This window comes from Chanos chanos, chromosome 6 (assembly GCF_902362185.1).
Source record: "Chanos chanos chromosome 6, fChaCha1.1, whole genome shotgun sequence".
NCBI lineage: Eukaryota > Metazoa > Chordata > Actinopteri > Gonorynchiformes > Chanidae > Chanos > Chanos chanos.
In genome coordinates this window covers 5,996,632-6,006,226 of record NC_044500.1, presented here as the reverse complement: position 1 = coordinate 6,006,226, position 9,595 = coordinate 5,996,632, and the positions used below count along the sequence as shown (strand labels likewise).

At 41.9% G+C, this 9,595-nt stretch overlaps 2 protein-coding genes across 3 annotated transcripts in view; one reads left to right on the top strand and one right to left on the bottom strand.

Moving 5' to 3' along the window:
- Window positions 1–4,920, bottom strand: part of farsb (phenylalanyl-tRNA synthetase subunit beta) — a 9,444-nt gene extending 4,524 nt beyond the window's left edge. For both annotated transcript variants that reach the window (XM_030778773.1, XM_030778772.1), the window contains exons 1-11: window positions 4,820–4,920; window positions 3,966–4,021; window positions 3,297–3,451; window positions 3,033–3,105; window positions 2,800–2,915; window positions 2,433–2,583; window positions 1,804–1,912; window positions 1,249–1,319; window positions 936–997; window positions 605–656; window positions 269–330 (exon numbers count right to left, since the gene is read on the bottom strand). In XM_030778773.1, the coding sequence (XP_030634633.1) occupies window positions 269–330; window positions 605–656; window positions 936–997; window positions 1,249–1,319; window positions 1,804–1,912; window positions 2,433–2,583; window positions 2,800–2,915; window positions 3,033–3,105; window positions 3,297–3,451; window positions 3,966–4,021; window positions 4,820–4,877 (965 nt within the window). In that variant the 5' untranslated portion in view covers window positions 4,878–4,920. The remainder of the gene's footprint in view (window positions 1–268; window positions 331–604; window positions 657–935; window positions 998–1,248; window positions 1,320–1,803; window positions 1,913–2,432; window positions 2,584–2,799; window positions 2,916–3,032; window positions 3,106–3,296; window positions 3,452–3,965; window positions 4,022–4,819) is intronic.
- A 903-nt stretch (window positions 4,921–5,823) lies between these two features.
- On the top strand, window positions 5,824–9,037 carry LOC115814097 (2-acylglycerol O-acyltransferase 1-like). The gene is made up of 6 exons (XM_030776819.1): window positions 5,824–6,004; window positions 6,299–6,474; window positions 7,040–7,244; window positions 7,513–7,687; window positions 8,416–8,615; window positions 8,883–9,037. The coding sequence occupies exons 1-6, from the start codon at window positions 5,824–5,826 to the stop codon at window positions 9,035–9,037; spliced, it is 1,092 nt and encodes a 363-aa protein (XP_030632679.1).
- Window positions 9,038–9,595: the final 558 nt, after the last annotated feature.

Sequence of the window (9,595 nt, the reverse complement as noted above, 5' to 3'; positions counted from 1 at the left end):
TGAGAGACAGAGAGGGAGAGAGTGGGAGAGAGACACAGAGACAGAGAGAGAGAAAGAGAGAGATTGAAAGATGTGTGTTAGAGAGCGATAAGATGTGGGTTTTTAAGATGTAATTATGGAGGCTGATCAGAAGCAACAGATTTGAGTAAACCATGACATTTGAGTGAGTGAGAGTGAGTGTGTCTTTGTGTGTGTGTGTCTGTGTGTGTGTGTGTGTGTGTGTGTGAGAGAGAGCCTGAGTGAGTCTGTGTTCTGCGCACACACTCACTTGATGCCAATTCGACGGTTAATATATTCTCCCTTTAGCGTCTCTGTCCAGTAGGCCAGCTCCTGGGGTCAAGAAGTCACAAGTGAAGAGGTCAAGCACGTATTTTGCATTAATGCAGCACCAGAAGGGGGGAAAAAAACAGAAAGAAAGAAAGAAAAAAAAAAGTCTAGATCTAAACATATCACAGAGGCCGTTCTACCCAAGTTCCAACATTTTGTCTATGTGAGGAGAGATCTATGTTTTCTAGCTCTATGTCCTGCAGTCTGAATGAGCCATAATATGCGTGTTGGACACACTACTGTAAGTCCAGTGGTAGAGTGTGGACGTGACACTCACAGGGAGCAGGTGGGAGCTCCCGTCAGGATAAACAACCTCTGCTTCCTCCACCCTGGGGAAAAAAACAGAGTAGAGTTATTGCTACAATAGTCCTTTTGACTAAAGCTATGAATGTTACATAATTATGAAATAATAAGAGATATTTACATTCCCTTAGTTCTATGCATCTGCTGCTTTATCTTATAACTGCACATCAAATATCAATCCAAATAAGCAAAGTAAAGCAATAGACATTAATCATGTCTGCATTATTTCACTCAGAGAGAGAGAGAAAGAAAGAAGGCGAGAGAGAGGGAGAAAGAGAGAGAGAGAGAGAAAGAGAGAGACTCACGTGAAGGGCTCTTCACAATACTCGCTAAACATTGTAACCATCATGTCCAACACAATCTTAGCCTGAAACACACACACACACACACACACATACAAGAGATCAGTGTTAATCAACAGCAGTATGAGGCAGAAAGCTCTGTGAACATCACTTTACTACACATAATCCTCTAATTCTATAATACAAACAATAACACAGTAACAGCGTATCGATGCTGTAAATAATGCTATATGTAAAATTATTTATAAATATCTCATAATCATAGACCAAATGTAGCAGAATCGTAGTTATGGCATCATAACTGAGAGCTGATTACCTTAGTGAGGTCTGTGGCGGTGCACTCGATGAAGACGTTCTTTGTGTTTGTGGAGATTTTACTGTGGTCCCCTACAACATTATACAACATTATACACAACATCATACACAACACTACACACAACATTATACAACATTATATACAACATTATACACAACATTATACACAACATTATACACAACACTAAACACAACATTATACACAACATTACACACAACACTATACACACAACACTATACACACAACACTATACACACAACACTACACACATTATCTCTGACTTCCACCCATACTGACAGACACATCAGAAACACTGTGGAGATTTTACTGTGGTCACAGTAACTCACTGGTAATTACTGAAGGCATGGACAGGACAACACTATTGTGTGTGTGTGTGTGTGTGTGTGTGTGTGTGTGTGTGTGCGCGTCTGCGTATCTGTGTCTGTGTCTGTGTGTGTGTGTGTGTGCGTGTGCGTGTGTGTATGTGTGTGCATGTGTGTGTATGTGTGCGTGCGCGTGCGTGCGTGTGTGTGTGTGTGTGTGTATAAGACTCACCGTTAATGATTGGAGGCATGGAGAGGACAACGCCATTGCTGTCATAAATAATGGGATAAACTGGTTGATCTTCAATAATGTGAAGATACTGTTTCAGGTGACTGTCACCCTACAGAGGGAAAAGAATCAGACATTATTTACCATAATACACACTTATCTCTCTGTTATATAAGAGAGGACGACCATACTCATTTACTCAGAATGTTTCTCGCACGTAGCGAGACCTTCTGACAAATGTTCTATCCATCTGTCTGTCTACACGATGCCATAGTAACTGATTTTTGACTTCTGCTGCTTTTAATTCAATATTTAAGGATTATGATACTTACACAATACGTATTTTCAGTGAGTGGGTCTTTCCTTTTTTTAATTTAACTATCTTAGTCCATTTATGGACATCTATCTGCCTCTGGCCAATTAGAAACTATAATTTTGGAGTCATCATGGTTACTGTAGCCAATCAGAACTCATATTACACAAGCTTTGAGGAAATATAGCAAACAGAGCAAATCAGAGTTTATTTAATAGTGGCTGACACTCAAGCTCTTCCCACAGACAGGCAGAAAAACTATGGCCAATCAGGACTCTTCTTACAGAAGCTGAACTCACTTTCACCAATCAGAGCTCACCTTATAGAGGCTCATGAGTTCCGTAGCAGTGTACTCTTTGCTCTGATTCAGCGGTTTGAAGCGAATGTCACCGGGCGGTTTGGCTGTGTAGGTGAATGGTCCAGAGATGGTGTCCAGGTCATGGGTTCCTATGGCAACCAAGGTCCTCTTCCTAAAGAGAGTTAAATGAAGTCACGCGGAAACTACACCTGGACGACCTCAACACAACACCCACATGCAACAGTGTTCATTTTAATCATCAGATGAAGCAAGTTAAATACACTCTATAGAGATGTAGTGAGGGGGGCGGGGGGGGGGGGGGGGGGGGGGGGGGGGGGGCAGACAGACAGACAGACAGACAGACAGACAGACAGACAGTTCTAACGACCTGCATATGTTCTGATGGAGTTTCTCCTGGAGTTCGATGAAACTTTCGTAGCGTTCCTGGTCGAAGGTGATGTTCCGTAACACAGCGGCCACGGCGAACGGTCTGACTGACGCCGTCTAAACGGGCATGTACACGGACACAACACATTAGGACCCCAAAGAAGAACAGCGGAGGGGTAGAGTAACATGCTGTTTTGTTTGTCTGTTTGTTTGTTTGTTTGTTTGTTTTCTGACCTCTTCAGTGATGATCAGTTTCTGTGGTTCACCGCTCACTGGACTCACACGTCTGTAACGTGGGGCTTCCAGCCTACACACAGACACACACACACACACATTTATTTATCTGTTGATAAACATACCACTTGTAACTCATACACACATCGTTGATATACTGACAGAAATCTGTACTAAGAAATTTCGTCTCAAAAAATAACATTATATGTGCTCTGTGACTACACGCACACACACACACACACACATATACAAACACAAACTTACTTCTCCTTGAAGACCTGCAGTCCTCTGACCAGTCCCTCCAGACAGAGCAGGTCATAGCGGTTAGCTGGCACATCGATCTTATACAGCACAACATCAGACGCACCCTCTGCCCGCTGGTCACCCTGCTCACGACTGATCATGTCCTTCTCCGATGTCTAGCGCCCACGACACACACACACACACACACAGGTATTATTACAAACATTATATCTCTGATTAGAAATTCAACATTTGTGCATAAGTGTGATAGAGGAATGGCTGTCTGTCACTTTGTCACTTTTTTTTTCCCCCAAAAAATTCTATTGGCTCCAAGAGCTGTCAATCCATCCACTATGGCAAGAAGTTTCTGTTGGCTGGAATAAGGGTGTTCAGTCACAAAAAGAGATGTGTAGCTATGTGTCCATTCTATGGTGAAGTTACACTTCTTTAACATGATTTCCCATCACAGTCACAGTCACAACCTCATCACAATTCATAACCACAGTAAATTTACTCACGATCTCATCACAGCTCATAACCACAGTAAATTTACTCACGATCTCATCAAAACTCATAACCACAGTAAATTTACTCACGATCTCATCACAACTCATAACTACTGTAAATTTACTGGCGATCTCATCACAGCTCATAACCACAGTAAATTCAAACTACAGTAAATTTACTCACAATCTCGTCCAGCTCGAGGCCGAACTCGAAACACAGCTCGTCAAACTCTTCATCAGCTGGAGGAAAGGAGCGAAAGAGGAGAGGTAAGAGAGAGGGGGAAAGAAACGAAGAGAAATGGAGACAAACAGGGCGTTAACAACCTAAATTCCGATATAACATACTATTGTTAGCAGTGCTGCTATACAGGTTATTTGTGTTTCTGCACTTTGCACGTATATACTGCAAATCCTGACTCTGACGCTCCGAAATGAAGCGCTTGAAGTTCACGTTTGTCTCTTCTTACTGCTGAGCTTTGAAGTAGGCGCCCAGTGATGACGTAACGGATATTTGTATTCACTGCCCGAGCTTTCAGATGTATTTTTGCTAACACTAAATTGGCATTTTAGCACGCGAAAACGTCACGCATAATTATGCCTGATCGATCAGCAGTACAGGCCGTCTAAAGAGACTGTGCTATTTAAGCTCTAGCTGCTAATGTCAATGCTGCGATCCACCAAAAGTCTCCCGAATGACATGATGCAATCGCTGTGAAACGAAACGACAATCATCTTAAAACCTAGGGCTAAATTGATGTACACCGACCACTTAACAATACCTTAACACAGGAGTAAATATTACTGCCTGCCCCCGGTATAGTATATCAATTCATAAAGATTCAGCAGCAATAAATGAAAATCAGGTTTCTGAGGAGTGTTATTAGCTGTCATCATTTCCCATTGAAGAAGTGCAAGTTAGCAGGATGGCTAGCACCAGTCGCGTGGATCATCCCCTTTCTGTGAATAAACACTCTTTACGGTATAACAGAACCATCAGGTCTCAAGTCAATTGGAGAACACGTAAATAAACTCTCTTACTGAATGTTTGGCCCAAAGCCTGGAACAGAAGATCCCGTTTCACACTGACGGTCGGCATGGTCTCTACACTACACCAGTTAATCCACCGGCTCCGTCTCCTCGCCTTGGTAAAAGGACCCCTGACAGCTAATGTAGGTGCCCAAGTGGAACGCCTGCTTGGTTTTAGCAACAGTTTGCTGCAACCACACATGAAAAAGTACATTAATTTATCAAATAAATGCACCACACAAACACTACTGCTGCAGAACACAGTGTTAATATTCCAAGAGGCTCATCTATGCTGCTATTGCGCTTTCATTTATTAGCAAAATATATTACCAGAATGCTCCTCTTTTATAATATTGATAAATTCTCAGTACTTTCATTTGCAGGAGTAGTGGTAGTATTAATATGGTTATTCTTATGGTCACTGTTGTATGCATGTGTGTACTGATGGAGCAGTAGAATTCATACATATAAAACACTGCCCACTTGCTCCTCTCATTAATCTATTTAATCAGTTAATGATGAAGTGAGGTATTCTTTCTATAGTGCTAACAATTAATCACAAACAATATATCTAAGATAACAACAACAACAACAACAACAACAATAATAATAATAATAATAATAATAATAATCATGTTATAATGAAATAGTCTATCTGTTTGTCTATTTCATCAGTTAATGATATCACATGGTATCTATATGTGTGTGTGTGTGTGTGTGTATACATGCATACATATATAAACACACATAGACACACAAATACACAATTGTCTGTCTGTCTGTCTCTCTGTCTGTCTCTCTGTTTGTTTGTATGTTTGTTTCCTCTCTGACACAGTGGATACAGTAAATTGGCTGCCAATGGCCACACTGACCACCAGGACAAAGTTCATGGCATTCTGGACAGGTGACAACTTCTGAACTGAATGACACTGAACCAGAAATTAGTTAATGAGATCATTTCCAAATACTGGGGCCGGATCAGTCTCGTGCGTAATAACACTACTTCTGATCCCTTAATGCGTTTTGTTCGGGGAGCCATAAGAACGCGGACCTGCGAGGTGGACTCTGATTTTGGTGATGAACGGCGAAAAGCTCCGGTGATGGTCTGGATAGAGTTCGCCCCCCTGAGCATCCCTCTCCGCCGCAGGCTACAGACGGCAGCGGTCCTGCAGTGGGTCCTGTGCTTTTTTCTCCTTGGTATTGATTAATCCATTTTCAACAGCCAAAAAAAAAAAAAAAAAAACTGCCAGGCAAACGGAACTATCGATGCGCAAGGCTCATGTTGCTATTTGTCTGTTTGTTTGTTTATTTGTTTGTGCATTTGTTTGGTGTGTAGCCAATGTATTTAATGCTAAGCGTGCTTTATTTGAGGCTTTTACTGTGTCACGTGTCGTGTTGACATTGTAAAGTGTGAATCTCCGTACATGTACATGCTTTCCTCGCTCTCTCTCTCTCTCTCTCTCTCTCTCTCTCTCTCTCTCCCTCTCGTAGCACAGTGTTGTGTGGCCGTGTACGTTGTCATGGTGATGAGATTTTGGCATGCGGCTGCTCTCTATGCTCTGTGGTTGTATCTGGATTGGGAGACAGCTGAGACTGGAGGTCGGAGGTCACGCTGGGTTCGTCGCTGGGCCGTGTGGAAATATTTCCGGGAATACTTCCCACTTCATGTAAGTGTAACATCAAGAGGTCACGGAGTTCAGACACAACCCAATGACAGGACCGAGACTAACGGACCCAGTGTCAAGTGCAGGCACAAGGTTGACTGTCGAGGAATTTTTTTTAATTTAGCGATGCCACTTACGCAACAGACGGCTCCTTAATGGCTATATGCTTGGTTTGTTTTCTGCTCGTCTCAGAAGTCGCATTGGATAAACGTGTTTGCTAAATGAATCAATGTAACTGTAAATCTAAATGTAAATGGATACAGTTACAAATACATGGCACAGAATGACTATACACTGACCAGCTCCCCAAGAAAATATGTTCATTTATTAAGCCACAAATCTTGTCACATTAGAAAATGTGGGCCAGCTTTACTGCTGCATTACTACTGTGTGTGTGTGTGTGTGTGTGTGTGTGTGTGAGAGAGAGAGAGAGAGAGAGAGAAATGTTTTTATACTTTCTGCATTGCCAGTGTTCTTCAGTGTTCAGTTTAAGTTGACTGTCTTAACCATCCCTCTATCCACTCACTTATCCATTCTCTCATCCATGTCTATATCTATACCTCCTTAGCTGGTCAAGACATGTGATTTGGACCCAGCAAAAAACTATCTGTTTGCTTACCATCCACATGGGGTTTTTGCAACTGGAGCATTTGGAAATTTTGGGAACGAGTACACCGGATTTCAGGAGTTATTCCCGGGAATTACACCTTACCTGCACGTCTTGTCTGTCTGGTTCCAAGTCCCATTCCTCCGAGAGTACCTGATGTCCGCAGGTCAGTAACATATGCCAAGTTTAGGATTACAGAGCTGTAATCAGTTTTCAAAATGTATCTCTTTCTTAATACTTTTTTCTATCATGGTTCAAATTTTGATGCTATGCACCATAGTATTACCAATCCACACTTTTGCTCATGTTGTTAAACTGTGCTCTGCATTTCCTGGTTTCACTCATTTTCATAACTGCACTCACTAATGCTATCTTATTACATTGTAATAGAGCATCGTGTGTCGTTAACGTGTAATAAACACTCTTTCTCTAAGGTTTAGTGTCATGCTCTAAGAAAAGTATCACCCACGTGCTGAGTCGAGAGCGGGGCGGGAACGTGTCGATCATCGTGATTGGCGGAGCGGCTGAGTCCCTGGAGGCGCGGCCCGGCAGCCTCACTCTGGAAGTGTTGAACAGAAAGGGATTTGTCCGAATAGCGCTCAAATGCGGGTCAGTACAGTGACACTGTTGGCTTAGAACCCTGAAGAACAGAATTAGAGGAAGAGAACTCCAGAATTCCAGTCTTATGGAGCTTTGAATAGTGACCAATTAAATGATTAGTCAGTGATTTTAAAATAAACTTTGCGAGTCTTCAGGACATATTACACATTATGCATATGTTTTGATGCTGATGCTGATACTTAATAACTTGCAATTGTTCCCTTATGATATACATAAATTATTTAAAGATTTATATTTTGATAGGGATCTGCTCTTACACCAAAGAAAGCAATAGTGTAATCTCAAATTCCCACATAATATTACAGATTACAGATCAAGGAATAAGAATTAATCCTCCATTAAGAGTCATGTTAATCAAATCATTTGACGACTCTATGAATGGTTACTGGTTAGAATGAGGTTTAATCCAGGAGGGAAGATGAGTATCTGCTGGTTAGAATGAGTTTTAATCCAGGAGGGAAGATGAGTATCTGCTGGTTAGAATGAGGTTTAATCCAGGAGGGAAGATGAGTATCTGCTGGTTAGAATGAGGTTTAATCCAGGAGGGAAAATAAAATGTGATTCAGTTACAGGACGGATAAGTTTGAGCCATGTTCTGAATATCACAGAATACAAAGAAAAAGGAAAAAAAAGTAGCCTTTAAATCACGTATTTAACTAAATGATTGTACTCTGTTTCTCTGTCTCTCTCTCTCTTTCTGTATGTGTGTGTTTCAGGGCTTACCTGGTCCCTGTTTTCTCGTTTGGTGAGAATGACCTCTTTAATCAGGTGAAAAACCCTAAGGGCTCTCTGATCCGCGGCATTCAGGAGAAAATGAGGAAGACTCTAGGCTTCACCGCACCTCTCTTCCACGGCCGAGGAGTCTTCCAGTACAGCTTTGGCATCATGCCCTACAGAAAACCTGTTTACACTGTCGGTGAGAGAGAGAGAGAGAGAGAGAGAGAGAAAGAGGCAGAGAGGGAGAGAGCAAGAGAGAGTGAGTGAGAGAGAGAGAGAGAGAGAGAGAGAGAGAGAGAGGGAGAGAGCAAGAGAGAGTGGGAGAGAGACAGAGAGAGAGAGAGGGAAAGACTAAAAATTGTGTGTGTGTGTGTGTGTGTGTATTAGATACTTAAAGTACTTCAATACTTATGTCAAATCTCATCCCTTCTCTCTCTTTCTCTCTCTCTCTCTCTCTCTCTTTCAGTAGGGGAGCCCATTGCGGTGGACTACACCATGTGTCCATCCAGTGAGGATGTGGACAGACTTCACTCTCGTTACTTACAGGCTCTCAGTCAGCTGTTTGAAAAACACAAAACAAAGTATGGCATCGAAGAACACCAACATCTTATCTTTATATAAGACACATGCACACATGCATGCATGCACGTATGTATCTATGCATGTGCACACACACATGCATGCATATCACACACACACACATACACGGACATACACACACACATACACACACACACACTGCAGCTATGATGTGGCTCAGTTTGTAGCCCATTATATACCATCAAACTGTTCATTGTTTTGTGCGAATGAAGTTTGAAAGCCATGAAAGCCATTTGACTCTCTCTTTCATTCATCACTTTTGGTAACACACATTCATATGCATATGCATATGCGCACGCACACACTCACACACACACACACACAGTTTACAGGTTTGTTAAAAATAAGCACAAATCAGCGTTTTATTCATTTTAAATAAATCAGCCTGATTGTAGCAAGAATTGAGAAACACCAGTGGAATTATTGTGAGAGAGAGAGAGAGAGAGAGAGAGAGAGAGAGAGAGAGAGAGAAAGAGAGAGTATTGTGTTGAGGTAATTGCAAGATTGAGACATCACGGTTTTGTTCTCTCAACCCTCTGTTAATCTAATCTAATCCTCCACCACCCAAACCCAGCCGCA

Coding starts and splice junctions, on each gene's coding strand:
- LOC115814097 (XM_030776819.1), top strand. CDS start 5,824: ATGCGTTTTGTTCGGGGAGCCATAAGAACGCGGACCTGCGAGGTGGAC. Junction 6,005..6,298: donor CCTGTGCTTTTTTCTCCTTG/GTATTGATTAAT, acceptor TCCCTCTCGTAG/CACAGTGTTGTGTGGCCGTG. Junction 7,245..7,512: donor AGAGTACCTGATGTCCGCAG/GTCAGTAACATA, acceptor TCTTTCTCTAAG/GTTTAGTGTCATGCTCTAAG.